Source organism: Tachyglossus aculeatus, chromosome 6, assembly GCF_015852505.1.
Source record: "Tachyglossus aculeatus isolate mTacAcu1 chromosome 6, mTacAcu1.pri, whole genome shotgun sequence".
Lineage (NCBI taxonomy): Eukaryota > Metazoa > Chordata > Mammalia > Monotremata > Tachyglossidae > Tachyglossus > Tachyglossus aculeatus.
Window position 1 is genome coordinate 4,258,213 of NC_052071.1, and position 16,606 is coordinate 4,274,818.

General features: G+C 50.7%; 1 protein-coding gene across 1 annotated transcript; it reads left to right on the forward strand.

Moving 5' to 3' along the window:
• Window positions 1-4,694: 4,694 nt before the first annotated feature.
• EDA (ectodysplasin A) lies at window positions 4,695-15,171 on the forward strand. The gene is made up of 6 exons (XM_038748408.1): window positions 4,695-4,724; window positions 5,460-5,640; window positions 5,951-5,985; window positions 6,140-6,191; window positions 7,299-7,414; window positions 14,823-15,171. Exons 1-6 carry the CDS (start codon window positions 4,695-4,697, stop codon window positions 15,072-15,074), a joined length of 666 nt encoding a protein of 221 aa, XP_038604336.1. The 3' UTR covers window positions 15,075-15,171.
• The last annotated feature ends 1,435 nt before the right edge of the window (window positions 15,172-16,606 follow it).

The following is a 16,606-nucleotide window of genomic DNA, read 5'->3' on the forward strand; positions in this document are numbered from 1 at the left end:
GAGTAATAAATCTGTACAAACATATATAGAGGATGCACATCATTAACAAAATAAATAGAATAGTAAATATGGACAAATAAAATAGAGTAATAAATCTGTACAAACATATATACAGGATGCACATCATTAACAAAAATAAATAGAATATTAAATATGGACAAATAAAATAGAGTAATAAATCTGCACAAACATATATAGAGGATGCACATCATTAACAAAATAAATAGAATAGTAAATATGGACAAGTAAAATAGAGTAATAAATCTGTACAAACATATATACAGGATGCACATCATTAACAGAATAAATAGAATAGTAAATATGGACAAGTAAAATAGAGTAATAAATCTGTACAAACATATATAAAGGATGCACATCATTAAGAAAATACATAGTAAATATGGACGAGTAAAATAGAGTAATAAATCTGTACAAACATATATACAGGATGCACATCATTAAGAAAATAGAATAGTAAATATGGACGAGTAAAATAGAGTAATAAATCTGTACAAACATATATAGAGGATGCACATCATTAACAAAATAAATAGAATAGTAAATATGGACAAGTAAAATAGAGTAATAAATCTGTACAAACATATATAGAGGCACTGTTCTAAGCGCCGGGGTAGATACAAGGTAATCGGGTTTTCATTCCTTCTTCCTCTCCCCCAGTTCTCTCCTATGGTGGTATTTGTTAAGCGCTTACTGGGTGCAAAGCACTGTTCTAAGCGCCGGGGAGGTTACAAGGTGATCAGGTTGTCCCGCGGGGGCCTCATAGTCTTCATCCCCATTTTCCAGATGAGGGAACTGAGGCCCAGAGAAGTGAAGTGACTCACCCAAAGTCACCCAGCTGACAGTTGGCAGAGCTGGGATTCGAACCCGTGAACTCTGACTCCAAAGCCCCTGCTCTTTCCACTGAGCCACGCTGCTTCATCGTGACCAGACAGTTGTCAGCTGGGTGACTTTGGGCGAGTCACTTCACTTCTCTGGGCCTCAGTTCCCTCAGCTGGAAAATGGGGATGAAGACTGGGAGCCCCCCGAGGGGCAAACTGATCGCTTTGTAACCTCCACAGCGCTTAGAACAGTGCTTTGCACGTAGTAAGCGCTTAATAAATGCCATTTTTTTAAAAAAGTGGCAGGCACAGGATTAGAACCCAGGCCCTTCCGACTCCCAGCTCCGTGCTCTTTCCCCTCAGTTGTGCTGCTTCTCTAGGAGAAGACTTGACACCTGTCCGCATGTTTTGTTTTGTCGTCCGTCTCCCCCTTCTAGACTGTGAGCCCGTCGTCGGGCAGGGACCGTCTCTATACGTTGCCAACTTGTCCTTCCCAAGCGCTTAGTACAGTGCTCTCCACACAGTAAGCGCTCAATAAATACGATGGAATGAATGAATGAATGAAGTGACTCACCCAAGGTCACCCAGCAGATTCGCTGGCTCTGCCCCTTGCCTGCTGGGCGACCTTGGGCAAGTCACCTCACTTCTCTTAGAACAGTGCTTTACACATAGTAAGCGCTTAATAAATGCCATCATCATCATCATCATTCTCTGTGCCAGTTACCTCATCTGTAAAATGGGAATTAATAATAATAATAATAACGGCATTTATTAAGCGCTTACTCTGTGCAAAGCACTGTTCTAAGCGCCGGGGAGGTTACAAGGTGATCAGGTTGTCCCACGGGGGGCTCACAGTCTTCACCCCCATTTTACAGAGGAGGGAACCGAGGCCCAGAGGAGTTGAGTGACTCGCCCAAAGTCACCCAGCTGACAAGTGGCGGAGGCGGGATTGGAACCCGTGACCTCTGACTCCCAAGCCCGGGCTCTTTCCACTGAGCCACGACGGTGAGCCCCGCGTGGGGCAGGGATTGGGTCCAACGTGACAACCTTGTAGCCTCCCGGCACTTAGTACAGTGCCTGACACGCAGTAAGTGCTTATCAAATCATCATCATCAATCGTATTTATTGAGCGCTTACTGTGTGCAGAGCACTGTACTAAGCGCTTGGGAAGTACAAATTGGCAGCATAGAGAGACAGTCCCTACCCAACAGTGGGCTCACAGTCTAAAAGGGGGTGTTAACAAATTAACAAAAGTATGAACAAATACCGCCGTTATTATTATAGAGCCCAGTCTTGGGAGTCAGAAAGACTTGGATTCAAATCCCGGCTCCGCCTCTTGTCTGCTGGGCGACCTTGGGCGAGTCACTTCACCTCTCTGTGCCTCATCTGTAAAATAGGGGTTAAGACCGTGAGCCCCAGGGGGGACAGGGGCTGCGTCCGACCCACTCACCTTGCATCTACCCCAGCGCCCAGTACAGAGCCTGGCACGTCATAAGCACTTAACACGTAGTCCGATTATTATTAATGTTATTATTAATCACTCCCCGACCTGAACCTTCTCTCTCCTTGCCTCGTAGGCCCCGTGAAGACCAAGAAAAAGGGTGAGTGACGATGGCGGGGCGTCCTCGCTGTCCGCCCGCCCCGGCCAGAGACAAGGCCCAGCCCAGAGACAAGGCCTGATCCGGAGAGACGCAGCCAGAGGCTGATGGAGGCCACAGAGCCCTCAGTGCCAGGGATCCTGCCCAGGCCCCAGCAGAGGTCTGGGGGCCGCCGGACCCCCAGAGACAAGATGAGAACCTCGGGGGCCTCGGGGACCGCCCCAACTCTCCGCGCCTCTCCGCGCCTCCCCCTTTCTCGGCCTCGGTCGCGATGACTGTCGTCATCCCCTTTCCGTCTCCTCCTGCATCTCTCTGTCTCTTCCTCCGTCTCTTTCCCTGGCCGTCCCTGTCTCTGTCTCCCCCTCTGTCTCTGTGCCCGCTTCCCTGCATCTCCGTGCCTCTCTGTTCACCTGTCTCTTCTCCTCTCTGCCTCTCACCGTCTCCCTGCATCTCTGCTCACCTCCGGCTCTGTCTCTTCTTATCAGTTCCTTCTCCCTCTCCCCCGTCTCCATTTGTCTCTGAGTCTCTGCTCACCTCTGATTCTGTCTCTTCCCTTCTCTTTCGCTCCGTCTCTCTCTCCCCGTCTCCCTCTTCTCTGCCTGTCTCTGCCGCTCGCTATCTCTGTGCATCTCTGCTCACCTCCGATTCTGTCCCTTCTCCTCATCAGTTCCTTCTCTCCCCCCCCCCGTCTCCCTCTTCTCTGCCGGTCTCTGCTGCTCACTATCTCTCTGCATCTCTGGTCTCCTCTGATTCTGTCTCTTCTCTTCTCTTAGTTCCTTCTCTCTCCCCTGTCTCCCTCCTGTCTGCCTCTCACCGTCTCCCTGCATCTCTGCTCACCTCCGGCTCTGTCTCTTCTCATCAGTTCCTTCTCCCTCTCCCCTGTCTCCCTTTGTCTCTGAGTCTCTGCTCACCTCCGATTCTATCCCTTCTCCTCATCAGTTCCTTCTCTCTCCCCTGTCTCCCTCTTCTCTGCCTCTCACCGTCTCCCTGCATCTCTGCTCACCTCCGGCTCTGTCTCTTCTCCTCCTCAGTTCCTTCTCCCTCTCCCCCGTCTCCCTTTGTCTCTGAGTCTCTGCTCACCTCTGATTCTGTCTCTTCCCTTCTCTTTCGCTCCGTCTCTCTCTCCCCGTCTCCCTCTTCTCTGCCTGTCTCTGCCGCTCGCTATCTCTCTGCATCTCTGCTCACCTCCATTTCTGTTCCTTCTCCTCATCAGTTCCTCTCTCTCCCTTCTCTGCCACTCACTGTCTCTCTGCATCTCTGCTCTCCTCTGATTCTGTCTCTTCTCCTCTCTTAGTTCCTTCTGTCTCCCCTGTCTCCCTCTTCTCTGCCTCTCACCGTCTCCCTGCATCTCTGCTCACCTCCGGCTCTGTCTCTTCTCCTCATCAGTTCCTTCTCCCTCTCCCCTGTCTCCCTTTGTCTCTGAGTCTCTGCTCACCTCTGATTCTGTCTCTTCCCTTCTCTTTTGCTCTGTCTCTCTCTCTCCCCATCTCCCTCTTCTCTGCCGGTCTCTGCCACTCACTATCTCTCTGCATCTCTGCTTTCCCGATTCTGTCTCTTTCTTCTCCTCTCTTAGTTCCTTCTCTCCCCCCGTCTCCCTCTTCTCTGCCTCTCACTATCTCTTTGCATCTCTGCCCTTCTCTGATTCTGTCTCTTTCTTCTCTTTAGCTCCTTCCCGCCCATCTCCTTCTTCTCTGCCTATCTCTGCTTCTCACTATCTCTCTGCATCTCTGCTCACGTCTGATTCTGTCTCTTTCTTCTCCTCTCTTTAGCTCCTTCTCTCCTGTCTCCCTCTTCTCTGCCTGTCTCTGCCACTCACTATCTCTTTGCATCTCTGCTCCCCTCTGATTCTGTCTCTTCTCCTCATCAGTTCCTCCTCCCTCTCCCCGTCTCCCTCTGTCTCTGAGTATCTGCTCACCTCTGATTCTGTCTCTTCCCTTTTCTTTAGCTCCTTCTCTGTCCCCTGTCTCCCTCTTCTCTGCCGCTCACTATCTCTCTGCATCTCTGCTCACCTCTGATTCTGTCTCTTCTCCTCAGTATTTCCTTCTCCCTCTCCCCTGTCTCCCTTTGTCTCTGGATCTCTGCTCAGCTCTGATTCTGTCCCTTTCGTTTCCTCTCTTTGTCTCCTTCTCTCTCTCCCCTGTCTCTTTCCCTCTGTCTCCACACATCCCTGTGTCTCTGTGTTCTCCTGTTAGTGGCTCCCTCTTCTCATCTCTTTAGTTCTTTTTCTCTCTCCCTCTGCCTCTCTGTCTGTCTCTCCATGTCTCTGTGTCTCTCCATTCACCTCCTGGTGCCTCTCTCTTTAGTTCCTTCTCTCTCTCTCTCTCTCTCTCCCTGTGTCTCTGCGCCTGTCTTCCCATGTCTCTGTGTCTCTCTGTCACCTCTTACTGCCTCCCTCTTCTCCTCTCTGTAGTTCCTTCTCTCTCTCCCTTATCTCCCTCTGCCCGTCTCTGCCTCTCACTATCTCTCTGCATCTCTGCTCACCTCTGATTCTGTCTCTTTCTTCTCTCTCTCTCTCCCCCGTCTCCCTCTTCTCTGCTTGTCTCTGCCGCTCGCTGTCTCTCTGCATCTCTGTTCACCTCTGATTCTGTCTCTTCTCCTCATTAGTTCCTTCTCCCTCTCCCCTATCATCTCCCTTTGTCTTTGGGTCTCTGCCACCTCTGATTCTGTCTCTTTCTTCTCCCCTCTGTAGCTCCTTCTCTCTCTCTCCCTCTTCTCTGCCCATCTCTGCCGTCTGTCTGCATCTCCGCTCACCTCTGATTCCGTCTCTCTCTTCTCCCCTCTTTAGCTCCTTCTCTCTCTCTCTCCCTCCGTGTCTCTCTTTCCCCCCGTCTCTGCTCATCCCGCTCGTTTCCCCCCTTTCCCGGAGCCGTGAGCGGACCGGAGCGTCCCCGGGGAGGGGGTTGAGGCGAGTTTCTCCCCGGGCCCCCTTTGGGGTTGGCGGTCCGGGCTGGGAAAGAGAAGGGCCCACAGCGGGTCTGCGGCCTGCCCACCCGTGGCGGCCAACGAGGCTCTTGCGTTTCAGGAAAGAAGGCCGGCCCCCCCCGGGCCCAACGGACCCCCCGGCCCTCCCGGACCCCCCGGACCCCAGGGGCCCCCCGGGATCCCCGGGATTCCCGGGATCCCGGGAACCACCGTCATGGGGCCCCCCGGGCCCCCTGGCCCGCCCGGCCCGCAGGGACCCCCGGGGCTGCAGGGACCCTCAGGTGAGTCGCTGCAGGCCCACGTACCCACAGTGATTTGCGCCTAGTAAGCGCTTAATAAATGCCATTATTATTATTATCATTATTATTACCCCCCCCGATGGATCCGATCCTTTCCTGTCCCCCCTCCAATCCGGGTCCCTCGTCCAGAGAGGTGAGGCGGTCTCGGGACGGAGAGGATCGGCACGGGGTGACCTCCGGTTTCCGGCCAGGCCCGACCAGGCCGAGGGGAGACCTCGGCCCCCCTCGGGGGTCCTGGCGGCGGGGGGGCACCGCCCCCCGCCCCCGCCGTGACCCAAGTCCTGTCCCGCAGGGGCCGCCGACAAGGCCGGAGCCCGAGAAGCCCAGGTTGGTCGCGTGAGGGGTGAGGCGGAGGGGAAGGGGGCCGGGAGTGTGGCTGGGGCGGGGGGGGGACACCGAGGCGGGACGTCCTGGGGTCCACGCTGGCGGGGACCCCCCTCCCGGAAACCACCCACCGCTCTCGCCCCTCTCTGCTTTGCAGCCGGCCGTGGTCCATCTCCAGGGGCAAGGGGCCGCCATTCAAGTCAAGAATGGTAAGCGTCGGGGTCCGGGACTCCCCCCCGGCGCCTCCGGAATCGGGACCCCATCCACCCTCCGCCCGCCACGTGGCGTGCCCGCTTCACACCCGCCCCTAAATGGGCCCCGGGTGCCACCCCCCAAGTCCCGGAAGGCCTCAGGGCGGCCCAATCAATCAATCAATCAATCGTATGTATTGAGCGCCTGCTGTGTGCAGAGCGCTGGGCTGAGCGCTTGGGAAGTCCAAGTTGGCACTGTTAGAACAGTGCTTGGCACATAGTAAGCCAAGCACTTTTAGACTGTGAGCCCACTTTTAGACTGTGAGCCCACTGTTGGGTAGGGACTGTCTCTATGTGATGCCAATTTGTACTTCCCAAGCGCTTAGTACAGTGCTCTGCACATAGTAAGCGCTCAATAAATATGATTGATTGATTGATTGATAGTAAGCGCTTAACAAATACCAAAATTATTATTATTATCATCATTATTAAGGCCGCGGGTTCTACTGGCGGCTCTGCACCTGGGACCGGGCGCTTCAGTTTTCCGGGCCTCAGTTTCCTCGTCTGGAAAACGGGGGTGGGGGGGGGAGGCCGCCAGCCCCACGCGGGACGGGGATCACGTCCGACCCCGTTATAGAGACAGTCCCTGCCAACAGCGGGCTTACAGTCTAAAAGGGGGAGACGGAGAACGAAACCAGACTAACAAAATGGGTCGGGGACGGGAGGCAGGGTCCCCCCCAAGACTCGGCAAGCGGCATCCCACGACGGGCAAAGAGAAGCGGCGTGGCTCGGTGGAAAGAGCCCGGGCTTTGGACTCAGGGGTCATGGGTTCAAATCCCGGCTCCGCCAACTGCCGGCTGGGTGACTTGGGGCGAGTCGCGCCACTTCTCTGGGCCTCAGTGACCTCATCTGGAAAGTGGGGATGAAGACTGGGAGCCCCCCGTGGGACAACCCGATCGCCAGCGCTTGGCGCGTAGCAGGCGCTCACCAAACACCATCCTTGTTCTCCGGTCACCCCGTCCCACGGCCCCGAGGCGGGCGGAGGGGCTGGTGGGGGCGGGCGCCCGGCCCGCACTGTGACCCCGTACTGAGCGACTGCCGTTCTCTCACGCCGAGATCTTTCAGGAGGCATCCTCAACGACTGGGCCCGGGTCACCCTGAACCCCAAGGTGTTCAAACTGCACCCCCGAAGCGGGGAATTGGAGGTGCTGGTCGAAGGTGCCTATTTCATCTATAGTCAGGTAGAAGTGAGTACGGTTACAGGCCCACACCCCTTCCCCGGTCCACTACACAGCCCGCCTGGCCCCAGCCCGGGACCCCCCAAAGAGGACGGGAGGGACGGGGGCCGACCCCCCGATCGCGGGAGACCCCCTCAACCACCCGGCCTGGTGGGAAGAGCCTCGTGGGCGGGGAACGTGTCCGCCGGTTGTTTCGTCCTCTCCCGGGCGCTCAGTACAGCGCCCGGCACTCGGTGAGCGCTCCGTCAGTGCGATCGAACGAAGGAATGGCGACTCGGGAGGCAGCGGGGCTCAGTGGATCGAATCCCGGCCCCGCCGCTTGTGACTTGGGGCGAGTCGCTTCACCTCTCTGGGCCTCAGTTCCCTCATCTGGAAAATGGGGATGAAGACTGGGAGCCCCCCCCCCGCCAGTGGGACCACCCGATCACCTTGTAACCTCTCCGTCATCATCAATCGTATTTATTGAGTGCTTACTATGTGCAGAGCACTGTACTAAGCGCTTAGAACAGTGCTTGGCACATAGGAAGCGCTTAATAAATGTCATCCTGGCTCCGTGGAAAGAGCCCGGGCTTTGGAGTCAGAGGTCATGGGTTCAAATCCCGGTTCCGCCGCTTGTCAGCTGGGTGACTTCGGGCGAGTCACTTCACTTCTCTGGGCCTCAGTTACCTCATCTGGAAAATGGGGATTGATTGTGAGCCCCCCATGGGACAACCTGATCACCCTGTATCCTCCCCCGCGCTTAGAACAGTGCTTGGCACATAGTAAGCGCTTAACAAATACCAAAATTATTATTATTATTATTATTATTGTGAGCACCCCATGGGACAACCTGATCACCCTGTATCCTCCCCAGCGCTTAGAACAGTGCTTGGCACATAGTAAGCGCTTAACAAATACCAAAATTATTATTATTATTATTATTGTGAGCGCCACATGGGACAACCTGATCACCCTGCATCCTCCCCCGCGCTTAGAACAGTGCTTGGCACATAGTCAGCGCTTAACAAATACCAAAATTATTATTATTATTATTATTATTATTGTGAGCCCCCCATGGGACAACCTGATCACCCTGTATCCTCCCCAGCGCTTAGAACAGTGCTTGGCACATAGTAAGCGCTTAACAAATACCAAAATTATTATTATTATCATCATTATTAAGGCCGTGGGTTCTGCTGGCGGCTCTGCACCTGGGACCGGGCGCTTCAGTTTTCCGGGCCTCAGTTTCCTCGTCTGGAAAACGGGAGGGGAGGCCGCCAGCCCCAAGCAGGACGGGGATCGCGTCCAACCTTGTTAGCTTGGGTCTAGCGCTTAGAACAGTGCTTGGCATGTAGTAAGCGCTTAACAGTACCACAGTTATTATTAAGAGGGGTTGGAGGGAGGCTGTGGGGATATTGGGGTCCCTGGGGCATCTTGCGGAGAAGAAGAACCTTTTTGTTGGGTTATTTTTTTTGTTTGATCAATCAATCGTATTTATTGAGCGCTTACTGTGTGCAGAGCACTGTACTAAGCGCTCAGTGGTATCTGCTTAATGGCTTAATGGTATCTGCCGAGCGCTCACTGTGCGCCAGACGCTGTACGAAGCGCTGGGGTAGAGACGAGCCCACTCGTCCGTTCCACCGTATTTATTGAGCGCTTTCCGTGTGCAGAGCACTGGACTAAGCGCTCGGGAAGTCCAGATCGGCCACATACAGAGACAGGTTGGACCCAATCCCCGTCCCCCGTGGGGCTCGCGGTCTCCATCCCCATTTTCCAGATGAGGGCACTGAGGCCCGGAGAAGGGAAGTGACTCGCCCCAGGTCACACCACAGACAAGTCCAGTGCTCTGCACACAGTAAGCGCTCAATAAATACGATTGATTGAATGAATGAATGAGTGAAAGTGGCAGAGCACTTAATAATAATCGTGAATAACCACGGCATCGGTAAAGCGCTTTTTATGGGCCGGGCACTGTACTAAGCGCTGCTGTACATCCAAGCTGATCGGGCCGGACGCGGCCCCGGTCCCCCCGTGGGGCTCCCGGTCTCCATCCCCATTTTCCAGATGAGGGAATCGAGGCCCGGAGAAGCGAGGTGACTCGTCCGAGGTCGCACAGCAGACAAGGGGCGGAGCCGGGCTTAGATTAGAATTAATTAGATGAAATTAATAAAAAGCAGAATTATAAGGAGCAGCGTGGCTCAGTGGAAAGAGCCCGGGCTTTGGAGTCAGAGGTCACGGGTTCAAATCCCAGCTCCGCCAGTTGTCAAGTGGGTGACTCTGGGCAAGTCACTTCACTTCTCTGGGCCTCAGTGACCTCATCTGGAAAATGGGGATGAAGACTGGGAGCCCCCCGTGGGACAACCTGATCACCTTGTAACCTCCCCAGCGCTTAGAACAGTGCTTGGCACATAGTAAGCGCTTAATCAACGCCATAAAAAAATTAATTAGAACCAATTAGATTGGTCTGGATTAGAACCCAGGACCTTCTGACCTTTTAGACTGTGAGCCCACTGTTGGGTAGGGACCGTCTCTATATGTTGCCAACTTGTACTTCCCAAGCGCTTAGTACAGTGCTCTGCACACAGTAAGCGCTCAATAAATACGATTGATTGATTGATTCTGACTCCCAAGCCGGGCTAGCCATCATCGTCATCATCATCAATCGTATTTATTGGGCGCCTACTGTGTGCAGAGCACTGTACTAAGCGCTTGGGAAGGACAAGTTGGCAACATCTAGAGACGGTCCCTACCCAACTGCTCTTCCGCAGAATTGGCAAGGCACGATCCCTGCCCACGAGAAGCTGACAGTCTAGAGGGAGGAGGCGTCAAAATAAACGTCAGATCAGGAAAATAATAACATTTTTCAATAAATACCGTGGAGCCGGGCCGCGTCTCGACCTTAAGTTTGCCGTGGGGAGGAAATTCATTCATTCAGTCGTATTTATTGAGCGCTCACTGTGTGCAGAGCACTGGGCTAAGCGCTTGGGAAGTACCGACTCTGTCTCCGTTCCGTTGTCTTCTCCCGAGTATTTAGCCCAGCTCTGCACACAGTAAGCACTCAATAAATGCCAGGGATTCATTCATTCATTCAATCATATTTATTGAGCACTTACTGTGTGCAGAGCACTGTACTAAGCGCTTGGAAAGTCCAAGTTGGCAACATATAGAGACGGTCCCTATCCAACAGTGGGCTCACAGTCTAGAAGGGGGAGACGGAGAACAAAAGCAAAACCAATGCCAGGGATTCATTCATTCGTTCACTCAATCGTATTTATTGAGCGCTTACTGTGTGCAGAGCACTGTACTAAGCGCTTGGGGAGGACAAGTTGGCAACATCTAGAGACGGTCCCTACCCGACAGCGGGCTCACGGTCTAGAAGGGGGAGACGGACAACAGAACAAAACATATGAACAAAATCAAATAGAATAGTAAATATGTACAAGTAAAATTAATAGAGTAATAAATACGTACAAATAGGGATTTACCGATTGCTCTCCCAAGCACTTAATAATAATAATAATAATAATAATGATAATAATAATAATGGTATTTGTTAAGCGCCTACTATGTGCCAAGCACTGTACTAAGCGCTTGGGAAGTCCAAGTCGGCAACAGAGAGAGACGGTCTCTACCTGACAGTGGGCTCACAGTCTAGAAGGGGGAGACAGAGAACAAAACCAAGCATATTAACAAAATAAAATAAATAGAATAAATATGTACAAATAAAATAGAGTAATAAATGAGTACAAACAAATAGGGATTTACTGATTGCTCTCCTGAGCACTTAATAATAATAATAATAATAATAACGGTATTTGTTAAGCACTTACTATGTGCCAAGCACTGTTCTAAGCGCAGAATTCAGTGCTCTTCACACAGTAAACCCTCCAGAAGCAGCGTGGCTCAGTGGAAAGAGCCCGGGCTTTGGAGTCAGAGGTTGTGGGTTCAAATCCCGGCTCCGCCAATTGTCAGCTGTGTGACTTTGGGCGAGTCACTTCACTTCTCTGGGCCTCAGTTCCCTCATCTGCAAAATGGGGATTAAAACTGTGAGCCCCCATGGGACAACCTGATCACCTTATAACCCCCCCCCAGCGCTTAGAACAGTGCTTTGCACATAGTAAGCGCTTAATAAATGGCATCATTACTATTACTCTCCCAAGTGTTCAGTCCAGTGCTCCACACCCCGTAAGCGCTCAATAAACACCCATAGTTGACTCTGTAGAGAAGCAGCAGCATGGCTTAGTGGGTAGAGCCCGGGCTTGGGAATCAGAAGGACCCGAGTTCTAATTCCGCCTCCGCCACTTGTCAGCTGGGTGACTTTGGGCAAGTCACTTCCCTTCCCTGTGCCTCAGTTCCCTCATCTGGAAAAGGGGGGTGAAGACCGGGAGCCCCACGGGGGACAACCTGATCGATCAATCAATCAGTCGTATTTATTGAGCGCTTACTGTGTGCAGAGCACTGTACTAAGCGCTTGGGAAGTCCAAGTTGGCAACATATAGAGACAGTCCCTACCCAACAGTGGGCTCACAGTCTAGAATACCATCATTATTATCATCCTGGTGCTCCACCCACAGTAAGTGCTCAATAAAAACCATTCATTCACAATACCATCATTATAATAATAATAATAATAATGACGGCATTTATTAAGCGCTTACTATGCGCAAAGCACCGTTCTAAGCGCTGGGGAGGTTACAAGGTGATCGGGTTGTCCCACGGGGGGCTCACAGTCTTAATCCCCATTTTCCAGATGAGGGAACTGAGGCACAGAAAATAATAATAATGACGATGGCATTTATTAAGCGCTTATTATGTGCCAAGCCCTGCTGTAAGCGCCGGGAAGGTTACAAGGTGATCAGGTTGTCCCACTTGGGACCCGCGGTCTTAATCCCCATTCTACAGATGAGGGAACTGAGGTCCAGAGAAGTGAAGTGACTCGCCCAAAGTCACCCAGCCGACAATTGGCGGAGCCGGGATTTGAACCCACGACCTGTCTCCAAAGCAGATATGCGGCACATCATTCCCAAGCCATCTCCCAAACACCTCCAGTTTAGTGATCGGAAGGTGCCGCTCATTTTCAATACTGGAAAAACCAATATGGTACAAGTTTCCAAAAAGACCCAACCCCGTTTTGTTATCATTCTGGGGCTCCACCCACAGTAAGCGCTCAATAAAAACCATTCCCAAGCGCTTAGTACAGTGCTCTGCACATAGTAAGCTCTCAATAAATACGATTGATGATGATGATGATTCGTTCCCACCTGATCGCCTTGTAACCTCCCAAGCGCTTAGTCCAGTGCTCTGCACATAGTAAGCTCTCAATAAATACGATTGATGATGATGATGATTCGTTCCCACCTGATCGCCTTGTAACCTCCCCAGCGCTTAGAACAGTGCTTTGCCCAGAGTAAGCGCTTAATAAATGCCACCATCATCATCAGTACCATCATTATTAATTATCATTCTGGTGCTCCACCCCCAGTAAGCGCTCAATAAAAACCGTTCGTTCCCACCTGATCGCCTTGGAACCTCCCCAGCGCTTAGAACAGTGCTTTGCACAGAGTAAGTGCTTAATAAATGCCCCCATCATCATCAGTACCATCATTATCATCATCATCATCATCAGTCGTATTTATTGAGCGCTTACTATGTGCAGAGCACTGTACTAAGTGCTTGGGAAGTCCAAATTGGCAACATAGAGAGACAGTCCCTACCCAACAGTGGGCTCCCAGTCTAGAAGGGGGAGACAGACAACAAAACCAAACATACCAACAAAATAAAATGAATAGAATAGATATGTACAAGTAAAATAGAGTAATAAATGTGTACATAAAAATTATAAATTATAATCATTGTAAATAATATGTACAAGTAAAATAAATAGAGTAATAAATATGTACATTAAAAATTATAAATTATAATCATTGTAAATAATATGTACAAGTAAAATAAATAAATAGAGTAATAAATATGTACATTAAAAATTATAAATTATAATCACTGTAAATAATATGTACAAGTAAAATAAATAGAGTAATAAATATGTACATTAAAAATTATAAATTATAATCATTGTAAATATGCACAAGTAAAATAGAGTAATACATATGTACATTAAAATTATAAATTATAATCATTGTAAATAATATGTACAAGTAAAATAGAGTAATAAATATGTACATAAAAATTATAAATTATAGTCATTGTAAATAATATGTACAAGTAAAATAGAGTAATAAACGTGTACATTAAAATTATAAATTATAATCATTGTAAATAATATGTACAAGTAAAATAAATAGAGTTATAAACATGTACATTAAAATTATAAATTATAATCATTGTAAATAATATGTACAAGTAAAATAGAGTAATAAATATGTACATTAAACTTATAATCATTGTAAATAATATGTACAAGTAAAATAGAGTAATAAATATGTACATTAAAATTATAATCATCGTAAATAATATGTACAAGTAAAATAGAGTAATAAATATGTACATTAAAATTATAAATTATAATCATTGTAAATAATATGTACAAGTAAAATAAATAGAGTAATAAATATGTACATTAAAATTATAAATTATAATCATTGTAAATAATATGTACAAGTAAAATAAATAGAGTAATAAATATGTACATAAAAATTATAAATTATAATCATCGTAAATAATATGTACAAGTAAAATAGAGTAATAAATATGTACATTAAAATTATAAATTATAATCGTAAATAATATGTACAAGTAAAATAAATAGAGTAATAAATATGTACATTAAAATTATAAATTATAATCATTGTAAATAATATGTACAAGTAAAATAAATAGAGTAATAAATATGTACATTAAAAATTATAAATTATAATCATTGTAAATAATATGTACAAGTAAAATAAATAGAGTAATAAATATGTACATTAAAAATTATAAATTATAATCATTCTAAGTAATGAGTGATATGTAATATTATCCTTCTGGTGCTCCACCCCCGGTGAGCGCTCAGTAAAAGCCATTCATTCATTCATTCATTCATTCATTCAGTCGTATTTACGGGGCGCTGACTGTGTGCAGAGCGCCGGACTGAGCCCCTGGGAGAGGACCAAAGGCCATCAAAGGGACGCGTTCCTGCCCGCCGACGGATTACTCTCCCAAGCCCCGTGCCCACCGTAAGGCGCCCAATAGATACCGCTGATGGATCGCTGGGCCGGGCGCTCAGTCGAGCGCCCCGTAAATGCCACCGATCGGCCGACGTCTGTGGGCAGAGGTGATGCCCGGCTTTTTCCCGGGGCGATCCGGGGCGGGAGGCGCCCGCTCTTCCCACCCGCGTCCGAAGACGACGGCAGGCGGACGCCCCCCGGGCCTGGGCCTGGGCCCGGGCCCGGGGGGGGCTCCCGCCAACCCGTCCCCCCCGCTTCCCGCCCAGGTGTACTACATCAACTTCACGGACTTTGCCAGCTACGAGGTGGTGGTGGACGAGAAGCCGTTCCTCCAGTGCACCCGGAGCATCGAGCCGGGCAAGACCAACTTCAACACGTGCTACACGGCGGGCGTGTGCCTGCTGCGGGCCCGCCAGAAGATCGCCGTCAAGATGGTGCACGCCGACATCTCCATCAACATGAGCCGGCACACCACCTTCTTCGGCGCCGTCCGGCTGGGCGAAGCCCCCGCGGCCTAGGGGACCCGGGCTCGGACCCCCGTTGCCCAGCGGTCGGGGACCCGCGAGGCCCGGCCGGCCCTCGCCCGCCGAGGGGTCGACGACGGAGCCGGAGAGAGGAGAGAGGGGGCGAGGTCGGAGGGCACGCTAGGCCCAGCGGGCGCGTCGGACCCCCGCCGTCGGGCCTCGCGCCCGGCCCGGGCCCCCCGCCTCCCTTCCGCGGGCCCGCTGACCCTCCGCCGGGGAGGGGAGGCAGGGGACTGGACGCGATGACCTCCCGGCTCCGGGATGGCGGCGGGCGGCCGGGCGCCCCGCCGAGAGGAGGCCCGGGCCCGGCTACCGGACGGAGGGGGAGTCCTCCACCCGACGAGGGGCTCCCGGGAGGGGCGGGGGGCACAGGGACCCCCCCAATCCGAGCCCCCCGGCCTCGCGTAGGCCCGGCCTGGGGCCCACTCAGGCGAGGGGCGAGCGCGCCCGTCTCGGCCCAGGCCGGGGGGGCACCGTCGCCCACCACGGAGCGGGCGGGCAGACCGAGGCCACCAATAAAAACTGACTCTCGCTTTCTCCGGGGTCCCGGCCCTTTTCTTCGGCCTCCACGGACCCCCCGCTCGGCCCGGGACTGGGGGGAGCGCCCCCGGGAGTGGGGTTCAGGGGGGCCCTCGCGTTCGTGCCCCAGGGACCCACTGGCATCGGGCGGTGATGGGGGGGGTCGCCGGTCCCTCCTCTCCCTGACCCCCCCCTTGGCCAGCCGGATGGGACCAACTGAGCCAGTCCCCTGCCTCAGACCTATTCCCCAACCTCCCCGGCGGTAAGCGCCCAATAAGTACGATCGAAGGAGCGAACGGGTGAGGCTCCCAGTCCTCATCCCCATTTTCCAGATGGGGGAACTGAGGCTCAGAGACGTGAAGTGGCTCGCCCGAGGTCACGCAGCAGACGTGTGGCGGGGTCGGGAGTAGAACCCAGCACCTGGGACTCCCAAGCCCGGGCGCTTCCCACTGAGCCACGCTGCTTCTCTAGTTATGTTAGACTCTGCCGAGCGCTTAGACCAGCGCTGTGCATCATCAACCATCATCAGTCGTATTTATTGAGCGCTTACTATGTGCAGAGCACTGGACTGAGCGCTTGGGAAGTACAAATTGGCAACATATAGAGACAGTCCCTACCCAACACAGTCTAAAGTTGAGCGCTCAATACTTGGCGCTCAAGAGAAGGGCTTGGCACGTAGTAAGCGCTTAACAAATACCATTATTATCATTAATAATTAATTTTACATACTTATTATAAATAATAATTATATTTATATAATTATATATTTGTATTTTTACTAACAAAAATAAATTATTACGATTAATTATTGATAAATTATCATGGATTATTATTGATAGATTATTTATGTTTAGTATATATAATCAATTATATTTACATTATTGTTCAATAATTATTAAATTTATATGATGTATGATAGAAATAATTTTATATAATTATTATGATTAATAATAATAATGATAATAATAATAACTACCACTGATTGACCGGTCAGTGAAACCTCAGGA